Source organism: Triticum urartu, chromosome 2, assembly GCF_003073215.2.
Source record: "Triticum urartu cultivar G1812 chromosome 2, Tu2.1, whole genome shotgun sequence".
In the NCBI taxonomy this organism is placed as follows: domain Eukaryota; kingdom Viridiplantae; phylum Streptophyta; class Magnoliopsida; order Poales; family Poaceae; genus Triticum; species Triticum urartu.
In genome coordinates, this window is record NC_053023.1 from 45,689,497 (window position 1) to 45,710,873 (window position 21,377).

General features: G+C 50.0%; 1 protein-coding gene across 1 annotated transcript; it reads right to left on the reverse strand.

Annotated features, from left to right (window-relative positions):
* Nucleotides 1-147: 147 nt before the first annotated feature.
* LOC125535575 (rhodanese-like/PpiC domain-containing protein 12, chloroplastic) lies at nt 148-3,754 on the reverse strand. Its single transcript, XM_048698641.1, has 8 exons — nt 3,439-3,754; nt 3,118-3,237; nt 2,546-2,637; nt 1,762-1,862; nt 1,571-1,681; nt 797-905; nt 585-635; nt 148-488 (listed from the first exon to the last, which is right to left on the reverse strand). The coding sequence occupies exons 1-8, from the start codon at nt 3,677-3,679 to the stop codon at nt 408-410; spliced, it is 906 nt and encodes a 301-aa protein (XP_048554598.1). The 5' UTR covers nt 3,680-3,754; the 3' UTR covers nt 148-407.
* Nucleotides 3,755-21,377: the final 17,623 nt, after the last annotated feature.

The window sequence follows — 21,377 nt, forward strand, 5'->3', positions numbered from 1 at the left end:
AAGCTTGCAGCAGAAGAATTTCCCTGCTTGAATGTTTTCCTAAAGCAGCCTAAACAGGACCGATAGCATCACATGTGATGGTTTTTGAAAAACAAAACGCACTGATATGACACCAAATTCAGGGGCGCCACAAGAGGAATTCGATGATTACTCTTCCAATGATCATCTCTCGAATATTTCATTTATATTCATATTGATACGATCCGTACTAGTTCCGTTGACAACTTCTGAAAAAATGACTTGATAGTACAAGATTTCGCGTGAGAAGAAAATTTTAGCTCTGAATCCCGGCATCGACACAAAACCAATGCCAAGTTCTACCAACAGGCACCGGACTATGATTTTAGTTCAGCATGGTAAAGCACACAGAGAAGCCTCTGTGGTTGGAACGCTGATCGGTATGACGGCTAGTAAGTCGGGATGGAAGAATCGGCTTTCACCGAGTAAGCGTGGATTCCACCCGCAACGTTGTAAATCTTTTGGAATCCCTGCAAAATGATGGGTCACCTTGTCAGAGGATGCTACACAATTACTCTACACGCGCTGGTAGGGAGTCTAAAGATTTCTGTGGGTGCTTCAGTTACCTGTGACTGCAGCCACTTGGCTACCTGCATCGAGCGCATGCCATGGTGACACTGAAACGAAGTACAGAAGGCAAAGTTAGAAAGTGGCATAACACACTAAAGCAGTTTCTATCAACTCATCAATCTTTTCGTGTAGGAGTATTATATATACTTCAGTCTTTTATAGGTCACTGGCATTTATGCAGCAATTTTCATCGTAGTAACGAACTTACCAGAACATAAGTGTCCTTTTGAGGATTAAATTCATCTGTCATGACTGGTCCCCAGGTTCCAAATTGGCGGAGAGGTAGAACTTTGAAGCCTGGAAGGGATGCTCTCTCCCTGCCAAGCAAAAAGTATAAAATCAGCATCAACTCCATCATGATGGCCCACTGTGTGAAAAATTAGGATAAGCAAACACAACGAACAGGGCCATCACAATAATATGTCCGCAAAGCAAAAACCTAGCCCAGTATCTGACTTTAAATGATGAATCGTGGAATTCTGCAACCCAATTTGGTCTCTCTAGTGTAAGGGGAATAACACACTCTATAAGTCTGTAAAAGGATTTACACACTGCAAGTCCATACAAGGCTGCAGACTATCCCATTGTTCCAACAGTTTAATCCTGAGACAATATACAAAGGTGTTTTCGAACAACAACAAAGATGTCGCACTGGTAAACACTTTTACGTTTTAATTGTTCAGAAGGGAGAAAATGAAATTCATTATATCTACCAAAATCTCAAAAGATGTGGACAAGTCCCACATTAACGTTCTGGTTCACCGCATAAACCTCTATCATCTTCTCATCAAAGTCAAGATTAAGACTGTTGCAAGAACTTTTGCGCTATTGAGCAAAATCCAAAATACTGGAGATGTATCTTGCATTCTAGTTGTAGATGTGTGCTTTTCATACAGGCATCTATAATGAGTTAGTGAATGACTTAATATTTGGAATGTTGGAACAATAAATGGGACATGGGTGCAATAGTGAAGAATCTTACACTTCATCAGGCTCCCGAACATCAATCAATTGAGCTTCTTCCATAAAACTAGGATCTTGCATTTTTTCGTGAAGCTCTTCTGGTTGAATATCTTGCAGCAAGCATTGGTCCCTGCCATTTGGCGGCAAAAGATATGAATACCTATTCGTGTGTACCAAGATACAACATCATGTGTTGTTAGAACCATCTACCTCTCAGAGAGCACCTGCACTAAATGCCATCCAAATTTTGTCTTACATCGTACAACTTTATTCAAAGGCGCACTAAATGCTGCTTCTTCAAACTCTGGTACCTGCTCAAGTCAAGCAAGTAACGTTCAAAGTACTGTTGAACACAGACTGCAGGGTACTGACAGAAACTGAAATATCAGTGGACAGACCCAGTGCTAGAAACTTAAATATCAGTATCCAACCAATCAAACATTTAGATGGTGGCAACAGATGAAATGATGGGACTTTCAGAAAGTAAACTAGCTAGTTCTAAGTTCTAACCAGACACTTAGATGACTGAGGCAGCAAGTTAATCAAGAACAGTGAAATCGGTGGCAGATGGATTTAGATGTGTATAACAACGTATAGAAGTGTTCAACAAGATGGAATAAACTTGTTGTAAGGCTACCAGTTCCCCGGGAATATGCAAACAAACAAAAACAGTACCAACAACAATATTTTACATGTCTTGTTTGCCAGTTGAAGATGTTGATAGGTCTTGATAATTTATAAGTTAGAAAGAAGTAAATTCCACCACAGAATAAAAAAATCCACCAAAGGATCAAACAAATTCAATGCTAAATAACAAATATGTACTATGAAACATAACATTTCCAGTTGTATCCTACATGGACATCATGACGGATGCCGAGCAATGGTAAGATAATCAGTGCAATCCCACTGTGCACCTTGGGTACATAGGTGAAGTCCTACTACAATGCTCTACTACTAGTACGCATACTGAAAAAGCAAGTTAATATTGTACCATCTGTCCCCTCCGAACCCACCCAAGCATACCGCCATTTTCTTTTGATGGACATAAGGAGTGCTCCACGGCTAAGTCACTCAGGTCCGCCCCTGAAATTAAAAAATAAAATAAACAAGAGTAAAAATCAATGATTTCTAACAACAAAAACAAGCCAGCTATTGAGCACTTCAAATGTATCCTACTCTTCAGTGTCAACTTTCCCATAGATATCTACATAAATCAATGATATATACACCATACACATCAATGAGTTCAGCTCAGCATGTATGCTTAGCAATCAGCATTTGTTACATCATAACGCAACATTGAATTTAGATACAGAACATAAATAACAGCATGGATTGGATGCATTCAAGTGGAGAGGACCGTATAAAGCATAACTTTAGGACACCCATTTTGCAAGGGCCACATGTTGCTAAACACTGGATCATATGATTCGAATCTAGACTAATTAAATATATCAGATGCTACTCCCTCTGTAAAGAAATATAAGAGCATTTAGATCACTAAACAAACAGAGCTAGTAAGCCGTACGAAAGGAAAAATCAACAACGAATTTGAGTGTTCACCTGATGCGATGCTCTTCTCCAAATCCACGAGAAGCCTGGCATCCTTTTCGCCGACAAGCAGATGCTGGACCAGCACCTCCTTCCCCTCTCTCGGAGCGCTACTAGCGGCAGTGCAGAGAACTATCCAAACAGAGATTCATGTCAGCTAATCAGTAACCAATTCCGTGACCCTAACTATTAACCCCCAAACCGATGCAAAACATTTTGCATTCATGTCTAAGATAAAAGGAAGCAAAAAAATCCACAACTGAACAAAATGCTCCCCAATCTCCGTAGCCAACTGACGAGCACTCAAGAGATAGCGCTTGCCCTACCACTCACCCCTGGTGCCGGGCCTGGGGTGTTCGCCGGCGGGGCGCATGGCCGAGCCCCACGCGGCGGAGACGGGCCGCGCGGACGCGAGGAGCGAGAGGGCGGCGGGCGACGACGGCGCGGGGCTGGCGACGGCGAGGAGCGGGGCGCGGCGGGCGAGCCCGGAGAGGGAGGCCGCCTGGGCGGCGGAGCACGGGGAGGGGTAGGGGCACGGGAGGCGCGCGGCCCTGGTGGCTCTGAGACCGAGCATGGCTGGCCGGCTGGCTAACTGTCGTGTCGCCGTCCGTCTTCACTGCGACGGGAGAGGAAGGGGGATGGGGAATATGCTGCTGCGCGAAGGAGGCCGGGCCTTGTTTGGGCTGTTCCTGGACCGGGCGGCGCGGAAACACGACGAACGTGCCTGGTTCTAGTTGGGCTTTGAAGAAATATCACGCCCATGCGTTTCAAAAAGAAAAAAAACGGAGCATGGACTTCCCTAAAAAAAATTGAAGCATGGGGCAGGTGTCGATGACACAATGCACGTTCTGTGTTTGCGGTCTAGGAACATCTACAATGGGACGTCCATATTCGCTTCAAACACCCGGGCTGGCTGGTCAGTAACTGATCAGACACAAAATAGCCATCCAAAGGACCTGCCAAATCCGGTTCAAATGGTCGAACTGATCGGCACTCCTTATATCGGGCTCATATCTCGGGCAAATATGGGGATGCCTTGACACGTCCATCATGTAGGATCCGACTCACTGTGCTCGCCCTATTCCACATAAATTGGACTTTGTCCGCGTTTAGGATGAAACCCTAACCGCATTCCACTCCACTCCAGCCCACACCCCTCCGCCCACAAGCTTCCGTCCGGTGATCTCCGACCTTCTCCGGCTTGGCAGGCAACGGATCTGAGTCCTACACCTCCCAATCTGTTGACCTGGAGCTCGTCCCACACGGCCCCAAGGAGGAAATGATCGTCTGAGTCCTATTGTTGGGAAACATTGCATGGAAACAAAAAAAATTCTACGAACACGCAAGATCTATCCAAGGAGATGCATAGCAACGAGAGGGGAGAGTGTGTTTACGTATCCTTGTAGACCGTAAGCGGAAGCGTTTAACAACGCGGTTGATGTAGTCGAACTTTTTCGCGCTCCAACCGATCAAGTGCGAAGTACGGCACCTCCGCGTTCAGCACACGTTCAGCTCGGTGACGTCCTCTGCCTTCTTGATCCAGCAAGGTGGCGAGGTAGTAGATGAGTTCCGGTAGCACGACGGCATGGTGAAACTATCTCCGCAGGGCTTCGCCTAAGCACTATGAAAATATGACCGGGGATGTAAACGGTGCAGGGGGCGCCGCACACGGCTATACTAGATCTTTGATGGCGCGCGTTGCCGCGCCCGTCCATTTTGACGATAGAATGGTAGGAATGATCATAAATGTATGGAGCAAGAAGCTGTTGTTCCACATATGTTTTTCTTGTTCTTTTGAAATGAGAGGTATTTGAACCAGTAGTAAATAGAAACCCAAAAGGGAAAAATACATTTTTCTCACAATGGCGAAAAATTGGAAAAATGCTCATGGTATAGCAACCGTGACACCATTTTCTGCTCACTGACAACTAAAACAGAAGTTTCTGGAGATTACGAGGCCCATTGAAAACTAAAATAGTAGTTCCCAGATATTGATATTACCGTGCCCATTGACAACTAAAGTAGTACTTATTTCCCAAATGTCAGCGACTTCAGTCCTGAAGACTGTTGTTCGAAAAAGCCTTCCTTGCAGGGGTAGCAACCTTGACACCCTTTTCTGCTTTTAGTTTATCCCCAGTGCCCAACCAACACAAGGTGGGCTTTATTGTGTCTGAATGAAAAGATTTAAGAACAAATTCAAAAACATCTCTGATTATTTATAAGTGGAATGGGTTTATTAGTTAGTTTAAAGCCTACCTTCTAAATGTGCTTTAATGAAGAAAACATGCATGCTGGCAAAGCATATAATCTCAGGGCATAGGTGTAACACAAATTCAGGAAACCATGTTAGCTTTTGCTTTGAGTAGCATTGGTACTGATAAAGCTCTAGGATTACATACAAAAAAAGAACAAGTACCCCCCAAGACCCCAAGGGCTGCTCAACTTGCGTATTACATTGCCCTATGATTATGGCATGGTAGTTTATATTTACAACCTTGGAAGGCAACACCTGGATAACCATAATATAATCTCAGGAATAAAAACTGAAGCTCACTATGATCTGTAAGAAAGCGGAGTCACTATCTATTCCGCAATATGTGCATTACAATTTCATAAATAAACCGACAGATACAATAAGTAAAGGAAACACAAGGATGAGCAATCTAAATTTACCTGGCTGAAAATCATCACATTGTTTCTGCATTACACACAATGCGAGTTAGTGTTTAATGAAATAGACATGGTATTTTCACCTATGTAATTCATTTACTTTGGTACTCATACCTGAAAATGGACCACATGATTTAGAGAAAGGCAATCTTCCGGATGGTGTCATTGGTGATATATAGGGCAACATAAACTTAGGATGTTGATACGTATATTGTGCAGTATAATTTGCTGATTCCAGCATATATAGTCACCGGTTTGCTTTTTACTGTCAGAAAAATAGACATTGGTTTCTTTTAGTTGCTTAATCTACAAAACAGGGGAACAAAAATAAAGGAAAGTAGCAAAGGGTGAGAACAAGAAGGAAGTGAAAATACTACCTACAGGTCAAGTGAAATATTAAGAAAAGTTTGCATTGCTAGTTAAGGAATGCAACATCACGTACTTGCATTGGAATTATGTTTTTGCTCATAAATTGGAATTGCATTTTTCAGTTGGTACCTTAGGTCCTTAGCACCACTCTGAAATTGAAGAGATGGTACACAAAGAAAGTTAATACTGAATGAATTGTTAAGTTAGAATTTTTGAATTAATAAACTACCTGATTGAGTTCCGACTTATACCATCAATATATTGCATCCGTAATAACTTTGTGACCTGTCAAGTAGATGATTCAAAAGTTTTCTCCTTGCTCACATAGGCAACCTTCGCTGGAAGCATATAATCAGAAATACAAATCAATTTCATCACCTATTAGTTCATCCTCTTTTTTTTTACTCTGGCACTCAACATATTCAGTGGTGGCAGATCTAAGTAACATATTCTTTTTTTTTACTCTGGCACTCAACATATTCAGTGGTGGCAGATCTAAGTAAATCCCATTTGAATAATTCACAAGTTCAGTTCAGTAGCACTCAAAATATTCAGTAGCACTGAACATACTCAGTTTAATAGAAGCCCAGCCGAGCCATGCGTCCAATCCACCGGGCAGCCGGTCTGCTGATCTTCCCAGCCCTTTGCCTCGAGCGGGAGCACCGGCGTCCCCAAATCCTCTTCTTCCGTAGCCCACGCCATCTCCCTCCGTCCACCCACCAGCGCAGCGGCGTCCAGGACGTCACCCGTCGCCGGTGCTGCGAGGTGGCGTCCAGGGCCGTCGCGCATCTCCAGCGAGCACTCCCCCGAGTGCGGCGCCCTGACCCAGTGGCGCGCAGTGGCCGCCGGATCGAGCGCGGGAACCCTGACCCGAGCACATTGACGACGACACTGCAGCCCCCGTTCTACCCCCTGCGCGGTGACCCCTCCCCCGAGCGGGGCGACCTCGACCCAGACGCGGCGGTGGCTGGGTCCAGCACGATAGCGGCAACATCCTTTCCTCCCTCTTTCCCCGGTAGAAAAAGGGGCATACCTCGGCTTGGGATGGGGTGGGGTGGCATGACGTTGACCTCGCGACGGTGTCTTCCTTGTTTCCACGGCGATCCAGTTGGCGGTAGTGGCGCTGGCGGCGGGCACGCCTAGCGATTTTGCAGGACGCGAGATCGTGGGCGTGACGAGGTTGAAGAAGGGGAGAGGGCGAGCGGGGATGCTAAATGGGCCGGTCCCTTCGATCCAATAGCCCAGTGAACCACAGGCCTTCGATTTTTCTCCCAGAGTAGCTGCTCCTAGGACATCCGACCCACTAAGAGAAAGCGTGGGTGGCGGGCAGATCGGATCAATGGCCAGAGACGATCCAAACCAACAATCTAATGGCTGAAATGACAGGTGGCGTGAGAGGGCTGGGAGGATGCTCAGTTTTAATGTATCTAAATATATATATATATATATATATATATATATATACATACATACATACATATATATACATATATACATGGGGGAGGAGGGAAAAACCAGAAGGGCGCCCCAAGTAGGCCGAATCCTACTTGGGGTCTCCTCTCAAGTGGCGCCCCCCTGCCATGTTTAGGTGCGGGGGAAAGGCAGGGGAGGGAGGCGCCCCCCTCCCCCTTTTTCCTTTCTCCCATGAAAAGGGCACTACAAGAAATCTGTTAATCCATGACGGATTTTCGGTGACATCTTCGAAATCTGTCATGGATGGCCTGGTAGAGCCCCGCAAGCTCGCTCAAGCCCGCATAACCAGCTCCCCATATAAAAAAGCTAACCCTAAAACCACCCTCTCGGCCCCTCCTTTCTTCCTCCTCCGTAGCGGCGCAGCCAACTCTCTCTCTCTCTCTCGCCCCTCTCTTTCTCTCCCTCACACGGCTCCTCGCCATCGCCGCCCCAATTCCAGCGACTTTCGACGGCTATGGCCAGCGCGCGATACACCCTCTTCTTCCCCTCACTCTGCTCCTTCCTCCCCTCGCCACCAGCGCTTGCCCGCAAGCCCTCCCGTGGCTAGGGTTTCGGCGCCGACGAGGCTTCAACGGATCTGGCGGCTCATCTCTGGCCACCGCGTGTTCCTCCACCACCGTCAGGCAGCTCGACCTGTGGTTGTCCTCCCCGACCGTTGGGCAGCTCGACCTGTGGTTGTCCTCCCCGACCGTCGGGCAGCTCGATATGTTGCTTCCTCCGTGATAGCGCCACAACAAGGCCCACTGCTGCCCTTCCAGATGCAGAGCAGCTCGGCCTCAACTTCCCTCCCCGACTGCTGGAACTCGCGTTAGTGCACTACCCTGATGCCGGAGCTCGCGTCACTGTCCTCCCGCCACCACTGAAGGTAACTTTTCAATTTTCAGTCAAATCTAATATGTTGAACGCTCGTTAGGCTATGCATATTTCAATAGATTCTGAATTTAAAGGGAATGTGAATGTTCTGCCTATGTGATTTTTTCCATTGTAGTTGAGTGTCAAAGTTTGTGGAAATTGCTTGAGGGCCATCCGGTCAAGTACATCATGAAGAAAGGGAAGGTAATACACGGCAACCCACTGTACCTTAGTCCTTATTTCAGTTAGTATGCATTTGAATCAGTTCTGTAAGTATTCAGTTAGGAAATAAACACATTTGGGAAGGCATAATTCTAATTGGGTTCAGTTGAGACAACATTTTGTGTTAGTAATAATGAAATGAAACTGCACATCAGACTATCAGACTAATTTCTTCATTCTGGAAAATATAAATGGTACATCTCTAGCCTGATCGACGCCGACAATATAGCAGTAGCAGTACCTTTTCAGTTTTGGTTTTGTTAAGATTTAATCTTGGCCTTTCAGCTTTGGCGAATTTTTTTTGCTTGCTTTAACATTAGCTTGATGGGTGTACATTTACCCTGTACTTATTCCTGTGCTTACAACCTACTAGCAGCACCATTTTAACTGCTTAAAACCATTCGCTCTTACTATTCATGATGTTGTAAATTTCTGTAAGGTATTCGAAAGTAGTTCAAGTATTTATACATTTGCATTACGATATCTTTTCTGAGTTATGCCTTTGGTGATTAGTTTGAGGCAGCAACCAAGGAGCTTGAGGCGTTGCATGTTGAACAAAATCTGATTGCTACTTGACCTGACTTCAAATCTGACTATTTACTTGGTGTAATGCGCTCAACACTTGTAACTAACACAATATACTATTTATCATCATTCATTCTCATAGTTCATGATACTAAATTTTTTGTAGGGCATTAGAAATTATCACCCGTTTGCATTACAATATCTTTCCTGGAAATTACTATATATTGGCTTCAACAAGTTTGTTATTTCTACTGATTCAAGTATGAGTGATCTGCCTAAGTGCACAATATGGTTGTGGTTTAATCTAGAACCAACGAACCTGACGTGTTGCATGTCAAACAAAATCGTGAAACAAATGTAAGTACTATGCAGCATTGTTTGGTCTGTTCTGTTGTTTACTAGAACTATGCTCCTTTTGTTGTCACCTTGTTTACAAATAAGCTGTTTCATTTCATTATTGTTTCCTGCTATAAATAAATCTCAATGCTGGTCAAGTGGGCAACCCCTAGACGTGAGCATATATAATTGATATGCATAGTAGTAACATGGATAATTAAATCAACTTAGGTTTGTTAATTTTTTTTCGGCGGATTTATATGGCCCGAACTGCTGCTGCTATGGTACTTCGAGTTATGTGGTGTACATTCTATTACGTTTTCACTTAGGTCATCTTGATTAGACTTTCATTTTATACACTTTTCTTCAAATTAATATTAAGCAACCTCATGTTTATTCTTTTTTTATAGTAGATTCTTTGTTATTCCCATTTGTAGGCATTGTAAGATTTAAAACTTTTGGACATGTAATTCACTTTTTAAGTTGGTTCTAATTCTCTTATTTCTACTATGTATTCATATATCTACAAATGTTCAACGCCGTTGTGAATATTGTAGGTATGATTGTGTAGCAGGCTACTTGATGTCTATTGCAATCCGTCTCGACATGATAATTGCCATCAGGAGTGCCAACGGCAAGAACCTGAATAACAACCTCGATATTTTTTATGTTGTGTTGATGTAAACTGGAAAGTGTTGGTTCCTAACCATGATATGTGATGTATTTCGTCAATTGGTGTTGTAAATCATCATTTCATGGCGTATTTTGTAAACTGCGACCTTGTAGATACTGATGTATGGCTGAATATTACTACGCGATTATGTGTATTGTACTGCGATATGTGATGTACTTTGGAATAAGTACATCAATATGTGATGTACTCTGGAAATATGTTGTCTTGGGCCAAAATTGGCATTGTGATTTGCGTAATGTATTATGATAAAGAAACTGCACTGTGTTAGAATTGGAATGGCTAATTGGCTGGGCTAAATTAAACTTGTGCCTAAATTTGTGACGGTTTCTGTGACGAAAAAGACAGTCCACCTAGGCACCTAGGTCATCCCAATCGATCAATCAAATATCCTACGTGGCGTCAAGTCTATGACGGTCTTTTCTGTCACAAAGTCATGGGCCTAGTCTGGGTTGGGTGGGCCTTAGGGCAGATCTATGACGGCCAAGGACCGTCAAGGATGGTATCATGTCAAATTATGACGCGATATACATGACGGATTTGAAATCCGTCATGGATGGTGCATCCATGATGGTTTTTGATTGACCCGTGACAGACTGAGTCCGTCATGGATTAGCAGGTTTCTTGTAGTGGGAAGGCAGGAGGGGCTAGCCCTCCCCCTTTCCTTCCCTAGGGCTGGCTGATACGTCCACTTTGCATCATGCTTTTATATCGATATGTATTGCATTATGGACTATTATTTCACTTTATGTCACAATACTTATGGCTATTCTCTCTTATTCTACAAGGTTTACATAAGGAGGGAGAATGCCGGCAGCTGGAATTCTGGGCTGGAAAAGGAGCAAATATTAGAGACCTATTCTACGCAACTCCAAAAGTCCTGAAACTCCACGGAACATCTTAAAATAAATAAAGAAAAATCCTCGCCAAAGATGAAGGCGAAGGGCCCACACCCTGCTCACGAGGGTGGGGGACGCCCCCTCCCTAGGGCGCGCCCCTACCTCGTGGGCCCCCTGGTGACTCTCCGACGTCCATCTTCTCCTATATGAAGTCTTTCGATGAGAAAAAAATCAGAAGGAACTTTTCGGGACGAGACTCCACCGCCACGAGGTGGAACCAATCTAGAGCTCCGGTAGAGCTGTTCTGCCGGGGATACTTCCCTCCGGGAGGGGGAAATCATCACCATCTGTCGGTGTACTAGAGTAGGGGTACCCTAGTATCCCGAACTTGTGCACGGGTAGTCGCAGCATCCCGCGGCGAGGCTTGCCGGGTGACCGCCAAGGTCCTCCGTGGTTCCTTTGGAGCCATTCAAGAACAAAGTATCCAAGTCAAGACCCCGGCAAGAGGAGCTTGCCGGGAAGGCCAACCAAGGCACCTCAAGACCCCGGCAAGAGGAGCTTGCCGGGAAGGCCACCCAAGGCATCTCAAGGAACTTGCCGCGGCGCGCCACACGTCCCGACAAGGCCCGGTGAGCGACAAGCTCCCGGACGCGACAAGACAACGACCGCGGCAAGGCGCTTGCCGCGGCAAGCCACTACTCTGTGCCCGCGCTCCAGCACATCCACCAACGTGTCGCTCTGGGACCCTTCCAGGCGTGCGTGGCGGGCGGCTGTGCAGCCAGCGGTGAGCGGTGGCAAGCGGCGCTGACAAGATTGCCATCGTGGCGAGCGATGGCGTCCCTGACGGTCCCTTTTACACTGTTTAGGCGACGCAGACGGGCATTTAAGGCCCTTGTCCCCTGCCGTCAGGGTTAGGTATGATACACTGTAGCAGGTAGCTGTACCTACCGCATCACCTTTTTCATTTTTACCCTTTGTCTCCGTTGCCACCTGTCGGTGACCCCTTGAGCATATAAAAGGAGGCCCATGCGCAACGTAGAGGGGGGTTCGGAAAAACAGAACACTCACGCTCGGTCTCGTTAGCTGCTGGTGTGTACTGTAGCACTCGGCGCTCCTGAGCAAGAACTCAATACAAACCACAAAGCAGGAGTAGGGTTTTACGCATCCGTGCGTCCCGAACCTGGGTAAACTGCTCGTGTGCTTCGCCTCGATCCGCTCTTTGCACGACCTCCGCCCCCGCCGAACCGAAAGGGACTCGGTCCGCCGGTCCCATAGGTGTTCGTGGATTAGTCCCCCGACATCTTTGGCGCGCCAGGTAGGGGGCGTCGAGGTTGTGTGAACCAGATCCGGCGTTTGCACGAGCTAGATCTTCATCATCTTCATCGACATGCCGCTGAAGAAGAAGGCTTCGGAGGCGGCTGCTCCGTCCGCGCCGAACCCACCACCGCCGGAGCAAACGGCTGATGGGGCAGACGCCGGTGGAAGAACGGGCGTCGACGAGGGAGCTCACGGTGCGGCCAGGTCCAAGGACAAGGCCGCGCTGCCCATCGGTGGCGTAGCCGGATCCCACAACGACCGTGCGCACTCCAAGACCTCGGCGTCCGTACATGCACCGCGCCCATCTCAGGAGGCACGGGACCGACAGCGTCATGGTATTCACGGTACCATGCGTTTGCTGGACCAAGATCGAGCTGGTGGGTCACGGAGTGCTCAAGACCAGCATGCACACCAACATGCTGGCACGAGCGAGGCGCGGTCGCCTGGACGGGATACTGCTCCTTCTAACATAGTTAGAAGTCCGAGCATATCCCGCTCCTCGCACCGTTCGCCACCACCACTCGCCACTGCAGCAGAAGCTTTGGCGCGAGCTCAACTGCTCCTAGACTACCCTCCAACAGCAGACAAGATCAACGACTAGAGGGCCACCATCCAGAGTCTCATCGGCTTCGCCAACGGCGACACTCAACGGCAGCCGAGCACGTCGCAGCCGCGGCAAGTCAGCCAGGCACGAGCCGGTGGCGACAAGACCGGTGGGGGTGCAACTACTGTGCACTCTCCGCCCCGAAGGCCAAGATCGCCGACTCGCCGGATCCACCTCGACAGCGACTCCACCGCGTCATCGGATCCACGAGCTCGTCGCGATCAGCGCCAAGTTCTTCATGAACGACAGCAAGAAGATGCCCGTACTCGTATCGAGCGCCGAAGAGAAGCGCGGCGTCAATCAGACCAGCGCGCTGGGCCCTCTGTCGACATGCATGCGCCAGGGGAACCAGGTGGCTTGCCGTACGCGGTAGGTTGTCCTGCGTTTACTCGTGAGCTGCGGCAAGTCCAGTGGCCCAGCACGAAGAATTTCAAGCCAGATGTACCAGAGAAGTACGACGGCAAGTCGCATCTGTCGGAGTTCCTCAGCATCTACACCATCGCGGTGCAGGCTGCCGGGAGACGGGACGACAAGATCCTTGCCAACTACTTCCCACTAGTGCTCAAGCCCAACGTCAGGTCCTGGCTCATGCACTTGCCGGACAGCTCCATATCTTCCTGGGCAGACCTATGCCATCAGTTTGTCGGCGCCTTTACAGGCGGCCACAAACCTCATGGCCAAGAGAGTGACCTTCATCTACTCGCCCAGAAGGAAGGAGAGCCCCTGCGCAAGTATATTCAGAGATTCAGCCGTGTGCAGCACAACATCCCAGATGTCCACCCTGCCGCGGTCATCAGCGCATTCCATCAGAACGTGCGTAACCGCAGGATGCGGGAGGAGATGGCGACGTGCAAGATCAGAGACGTCAGTGAGCTGTATGCCCTGGCCGACAAGTGTGCACGTGCTGAGGAAGGGAGGAAACTCCCTGGAGAGAATACAGGAGCAGGAGGATCTGACAGCGAGGATGCAGCCTCGGCAAAGAAAAACCGGCGGCGGAACAGGAAGAAGAAAGGCAAAGATGTGCTAGTCGTTGAGCAGTCCGGCAACGAAGGTGGCGCCAAGAAAGCCAAAGTTGGTAGCTCCGGCAAGGAGATTGCCGCATGCACCAACTGCCAGGCTGTGGCGGTCGCCGACAAGCAGGACGACACTGACAAGCAGTACTGCAAGATCCACCGCACCAAGGGCCATGACCTCCAGAGCTGCAAGAAGGTCGAGCAGCTTGTCCAGCAACAAAAGGCTGAGTACGAGCGACGCGACAAGGAGAGGGCCCAAGGAGGCGCTGGAGAATCCGACAAGAAGCGCGCAGGCCGGGGAGGACGCCGCGGCAAAGCCAAGCAGCGGCAAGGAGACAGACCTCCCCGCGGCCGCGACAAGGATGAAGATGACGACGACGACGAAGACATGGATGATGTCGAGACCAGTGAGCAGGAGTTCCAAAAAGCCACAGAGGTCTTGTGCGTTGACGGCGGTGCTTCTCTGCATACTTCGCACCGCCAACTCAAGCAGTGGGTGCGGGAAGTCAATGCGGCGGAACCACCTGTCGAGTCATGCAATCTTCTAAAATGGTTCAGCACGCCTATCATCTTTGATATTGAGGACCACCCTGATCGCACAACTGCGGTCGGGTGCTTGCCGATGTTGGTTTCACCAACTATCCGCAACCTCAAGGTCACTAAGATGCTAGTTGACGGCGGGGCCGGCTTGAACCTGATCTCCTTCGCTGTACTCCAGAAACTCCAGATCCCTGACAGCGAGCTTGAAGAGACCGGCACATTCCAAGGAATCAACCCGGGAAGGAGTAAGCCGAAGGGGAAGGTCACGTTGCCAGTAACATTTGGCAGCGAGCTGAACTTCAGGACTGAGAGGGTCACTTTTGACGTTGCCGATATTCTATTGCCTTACAATGGGATACTTGGCCGTCCAGCACTCGCCAAGTTCATGGCAGCCTCTCACTACGCATACAACATGCTGAAGATGCCAGGCCCGATAAGCGTCATCTCTGTCCCTGGCGACAAGAAGGATGCCCTTATCTACGCCGACAAGATCTACCGGGAAGCGGCAGCCGCAACAGATCGCAGGTCACCTGCCATTGAAGCTCCCGGGGGGAAGAAGAAGACCAAGTCCGGCAAGAGTTCTGATGCCCACTCCGGCAAGCGCACCTCTTCGGAGTGCTGCGCTGCCGTCGAGGACGCACCATGAGCTCCACCGGCAAGTGTAAGAAGACAATGGCAGCTCCGCCAGAGACCAAGAAGGTGTCCGCCAAGGAGGACGGCACTGGTGGTACCTTCACCATCAGTGCCACTCTCGACCCTAAATAGGAAAGCGCGCTCATTGCTTTCCTGCGGGCGAATGTCGACGTGTTTGCGTGGCAACCGTCTGACATCCCCGGTGTTCCCAGGAAAGTAATTGAGCACCACCTTGCCGTTTGTCCTCGTGCGCGGCCCGTCAAGCAGAAGGTCAGGAAGCAAGCAGTGGAGCGCTAAGAGTTCATTACAGAAGAGATCAAGAAGTTGGAAGCAGCAGGCCTTGTCAGAGGAGTGCTCCATCCTACGTGGTTGGCCAATCCTGTAGTCGTGCGCAAGGCGAACGGGAAATGGAGACTTTGTATCGATTTTACCGATGTTAACAAAGCTTGTCCCAAAGACCCATTTCCTTTGCTGCGCATTGACCAGATTGTTGACTCCATAGCCGGATGTGATTTGCTTTCATTTCTTGACGCATACTCAGGATACCATCAGATCTTCATGGCAGAAGAGGATGAGGAGAAGACTGCATTCATTACTCCATGTGGCACGTACTGTTTCATACGGATGCCTTTCGGTTTAAAGAATGCTGGTTCAACATTTGCAAGGGTAGTCCATGTCGCTCTGGAGCCACAAATGCACAGAAATGTGGAAGCCTACATGGATGACATAGTGGTCAAGAGCAAGGACAAGGCAACTCTGATTCAAGATTTAGACGAGACCTTTGCAAATCTACGCAAGATTAGCCTCAAGCTCAACCCCGAGAAGTGTGTGTTTGGAGTCCCCTCCGGCAAGCTTCTCGGGTTCTTCGTGTCTCAGCGGGGAATTGAAGCCAATCCCGACAAGATCAAGGCCATTGAGCAGATTGAAGCACCAAAGCGCGTCAAGGATGTATAAAGACTTGCCGGTTGCGTGGCTGCTCTTAGCAGGTTTATCTCTAGGTCTGCTGAGCGCGCCCTGCCATTTTTCAAATTATTGAAAAAGGCAGGTCCAATGAAATGGACTCCGGAAGCGGAGGCTGCGCTGCAAGACTTGAAGAGATACCTGTCCTCTCCTCCAATACTTGTCGCACCTAAACCACAAGAGAAGTTGCTGCTGTATATAGCAGCAACCAATCAAGTGGTTAGTGCTGCGTTAGTAGCGGAGAGGGAGGCAGATGACGAGCCAACAACCACGGCAGGCACATCCAGCGACAAGCAGGGGGCTTCCCCGACAAGCTCTGGTCTCGACAAGGATGGGTCTGCGCAGGCGCGCGAGGAGATACAGAAGAGAATGGTGCAGCGCCCAGTTTGCTTTGTCAGTTCCCTTCTGCAGGGGGCTAGGTCAAGGTACTCTGGCGTGCAGAAATTGCTTTTCGGCCTTCTCATGGCCTCGATAAAGCTGCGCCATTACTTCCAAGCACATGAGATCACAGTTGTCACTCGCTTTCCGCTGAAGAGGATACTACAGAATCCAGAAGCGACAGGCAGGATTGTTGAGTGGGCACTGGAACTGACAAGCTTTGGCCTCAAGTTTGAGAGTACTTCAACTATCCAAAGCAGAGCATTGGCAGAATTCATAGCAGAATGGACGCCAACTCCAGATGAAGAAATTCCAGAAACGAGCATCCCCGTCAAGGAAGCAAGCAAAGAGTGGCTGATGTACTTTGATGGTGCCTTTTCGCTGCAAGGCGCCGGCGCTGGCGTGCTGCTTGTCGCACCCACCGGAGAGCACCTCAAGTATGTAGTCCAGATGCACTTTCCCAAGGAGCAAGCAATAAACAATACTGCAGAGTATGAAGGCTTGCTTGCCGGTCTCAGGATCGCGGCAGAACTTGGGATCAAGAAGCTCATTGTCAGGGGTGACTCGCAGCTTGTCGTCCGCCAAGTGAACAAGAGCTATCAGAGTCCGTTGATGGAAGCCTACGTCGACGAAGTGAGGAAGCTAGAAGAGCACTTTGATGGCCTACAGATGGAGCATGTTCCAAGAGCTCAGAACGACATTGCCGATGGCCTATCAAAGTGCATCGCACTTAAGTTACCTGTGGAACCAGGGATCTTTGTGCTCAAGCTGACTCAACCGTCCGTAATGCCATCAACTGGACAGAGCAAGAAGAGGAAGTTGATTTCTGGTGACTATTTTCCGGCAGAGCTTCCCGAAGCCGCCGCCAAGAAGGTCCCCAAGATCAACGCCAAGAGCGCTGAGGAGCAGTCTGCTCCGGCAAGCCCTAGGGTTTGTTTCGTTGAAGCAGAGGCTCCCGATAAGTTTTGCTCCGGAAAACTTGTCGGGGAACGTCAAGCTCCGGCAGAGCCGCAGGTTCTCGCCGTAGAAGTGGATGTTCCCGCAGCAGCTGAGATCAACGCCAAGAGTGCTGAGGAGCAGTCTGCTCCGGCAAGCCCTAGGGTATGTTCCGTTGAAGCACAAACTCCCGACAAGTTTTGCTCCGGCAAGCTTGCGGGGGAACGTCAAGCTCCGGCAGAGCCGCAGGTTCTCGCCGTAGAAGCGGATGTTCCCGCAGCAGCAAATTTGCCTTTAGTCCTTGTTGTCGAGCCACAAGCTCCAGCATGTGCACAGCAGATTGTCCGTTTCCTTCAGACAGGAGAACTTCCCGAAGAGCAAGAAGAAGCGGAAAGAGTAGCCCGACAGTCAAGTATGTACCAGTTTGTCGACAAGACACTGTACAGAAGAAGACTCAACGGTGTGAAATTGAAGTGTATTCACCGGGAAGACGAACAAAAGCTGTTGGCAGAGATACATGGAGGCATATGTGGTCACCACATTGGCGCAAGAGCACTTGCCGGCAAAGCATTCCGGCAAGGTTTCTTTTGGCCGACAGCCCTGCAGGATGCAACTGCACAAGTAACCAAGTGTGAAGCGTGCCAGTTCCATTCCAAGCAGATACACCAACCAGCTCAAGCTCTCCAGACGATCCCTTTATCCTGGCCATTTTTGGTCTGGGGGCTCGACATCCTCGGCCCCTTTCCCCGAGCAATCGGGGGCTTTGAGTACTTGTACGTTGCAATCGACAAGTTCACAAAGTGGCCGGAAGTGGAAGCAGTGAGGAAGGTGACAGCATAGTCAGCAGTCAAGTTCTTCAGGTCGATTGTTTACCGCTTCGGGATCCCTAACAGGATAATCACCGACAACGGTACGCAATTTACGAGCCGCACCTTCATGCAGTAAGTCCAAGATCTTGGCGCCAAGGTCTGCTTCGCTTCTGTTGCTCACCCGAGAAGCAACGGTCAAGCGGAGAGGGCAAATGCTGAAGTGCTGCGTGGGCTCAAGACCAGGACTTTCGACAGGCTGCACAAGTGCGGAAGAAACTGGATCGAGGAGCTGCCGGTGGTTCTTTGGTCGATCAGGACGACGCCAAATCGAGCCACTGGCCAGACACCTTTTGCTCTAGTCTATGGAGCAGAGGTAGTTCTCCCCACGGAACTCGTATACGGGTCACCTCGAGTGCTCGCTTATGATGAGCTTGAGCAAGAGCAGCTGCGACAAGATGACGCGCTGCTCCTTGAGGAAGACCGTCTTCAGGCTGCTGTGCGAGCTGCCCGCTACCAGCAAGCTTTGCGCCGCTACCATAGCCGCAAAGTTAATGCCAGAAGTCTCGAGGAAGGCGACCTTGTTCTTCGGCGTGTTCAGTCCGCCAAGAATTCCAACAAGTTGACGCCGAAGTGGGAAGGCCCTTACCGGGTGAAACGAGTCACTAGGCCTAGCGCTGTCCGCCTTGAGACCGAAGGTGCCATTCCGGTGAGCAACTCCTGGAATATTGAGCACCTTCGTAAGTTTTACCCGTAAGGCGCGGTTGCCGGAACCTGTTCCGGCAACCACCTTTTGTACAAGTCTTGCCGCTATTGCATGTAATCCTTTAGGTTCCGGCAATCACCTTTTGTACAAGTCTTGCCGCTATTGCATGTAATCCTTTGTACAAAGCCGGGCGCAGACCCCGTGCATAAGTAAAGCTCATGTGCTCCGCACATCTTGTCAATTTCATGCTTCCTATTTTTTGCATGTGTTATCTGACACTTTGTGCAGCACCTACCCCCAGTAAGCAATAACGAGCCGTAAGGCTCCATATCTTTATATTCTCCTCTTTCTTTTTTCTCAAGGAAAGGAAGGTTCCCTCGCCCACAAGTTTGCCGGGGGGAAAGGAGAAGATAATGGTATGGACCAGGCGTCGTTCAAGAAAGTTTCGCCTTACCGGGAAGCAAACAACAGAAAAGCTAAGTTGCCAAAGTTTGAGCAATCAGATTTTTTAAACTTTTAAGTTATCTCCCTTGAACGACCGCACTTTGTATGGAAAACCTGTGCGCGGAGGAACCAACTCGTAGCCAGTTGCGCCCTTACTTTGTTTCGAGTCTGCTCAACAACTTAAGTGAGCTGCGACTAGTTGCGACAAGGTTTCTTGTCGGTAGCAGCATCGCCAGCAGGCTGCTGACGTCCCGCACTCGGCGCTCGCGGCCAAGGCGCCTGCACCGGCAAGTTCCCTAAAAGCGTAGGGCAAAAACATACAAAGGGAGGAATCAAGTAAAGGGAATAACATTGCAATCATTACCCAGAATAGAGTTATATTACGAAGATAGCTTGTCGCGGCTCTAACAGATTGTTTTCATAACATGGCGGACAGCGACAAGAAAAGAAGAAACAGGCGGCCTAGTCTACGCGATCGCCTTCGATCCTCTTGATCCCGCTCACCTTGTCCACAATGGGTGCGACAAGGGTCTTGAGCGCCTCCAGATCAGCATCCAGCGGCAGGGTCTTGAGGACGTTGGTGAGGTTGAGGCCCGGATTGCGGAAGGCCACCTTCACCAACACTTTCTGAAGAGCTCCCGCGCAGATCTTGCATGACTCGTCGGCCAGCTGCCTTGGGATCCTCTCCCGGAGTCGCTGGAGTGCCGTCGCCACGCCTTTGAAGAACAAGATGAGCTTGGCGCTGGGTTGGAGGTTCTCAACGGAGGGATACCCAAGATCCTCCATCCCCAGCTGCGCCAACTCCCTGTCAATTTCTGTGGCAGCATTCACAAGACTCTCCGTCCAGTGCTCCACAGTCTCCCTGAAATCATTCTGGGTGGTGGCAACACTCTCCAGCAGCGCCTTGTCGGCCTTGATCTCTTCTTTCAAGGCCGCCTCCTGTTCCTTGGCGCCGTCCAACGTCTTGGTCAAAGTGGACAGCTTCAACTCAAGGTCCGCATTGGAGTCCTTGGCGGCGCTAAGTCCTTTGCCCTCCTCGGCGAGATCGGCCTCTAGCTGCGCCACCTTCGTCTCCAGCTCCTTCTTGGCGGCCTCGGCGGCGGCGGCAGCATCCTCTGCTTGCTTGAGGGCTCCGCCGAGTTTTTCCTCGCGCACGGCAAGCTCCTCCTCGTGGGCGTCAAGATTGACCTTCCGCTGCGCCAGCTCGCCCTCCTCCGCGGATAGCTTCACAGCGGCAAGCCGCTGTTGCTCTTCGACTTCGGCCTTCTCGAGGAAGAAGACCTTCTGCGCTTCGGCAAGTTGCTCTCGCTCCTCTGCCAGGGACCGGAGAGCTTCCTGGTGGAGACCCCGGAGCTCCTTCGCGCGCTTCTCGATGTCTGCCCCCGCCTTCGCGACAAGCGCCTCGCGGGATTCCAGCTTGGCTTGCCGCGCGCGGTAGAGCGACACCAGCTTCCGCAGCAGCCACTCCTCCTTAGACTCGTTGCTGCTGCTGCTTGGCGCGTCAACCAGGGTCAGCCCAGCAGAGGCGAGCACTTCTCCGTCGAAGCTCTCCCCTTCAACCGGCGCCCTGGAGCTTGACGCCCAGGGGAGGTTGATGAAGATGCCTTCGCCGGCCTTCAAGTAGACGCCTGGCTGGGGCTCTTCGGAGCCTGGCGCTGCGGCAGCGGCGGACGGGTCGGCGGTCGACGTAGCGCCCGGCGCTCCTGCGGCCTCAGGGCCGTCAGTGCGATCGCCAGACCCCTCGCCAGTTGCTGCGGCGGCAGCCTTGGCGGCCTCTGCGCCGGCGGGATCGCCAGCACCGGCTGCTTCATCGGCGGCAACCTCGGTCTCCATCTGCTCTGCAGCAGATGGGTCTGACGGCCGGAAAAGGGAGAAGAGTCAAGCAAATATTCAACAAGAAGAAGAACCCAAGGGAAGTTTCGAAGCAAGAGGATTACCTGTACCGGGTTCTCCAGTCG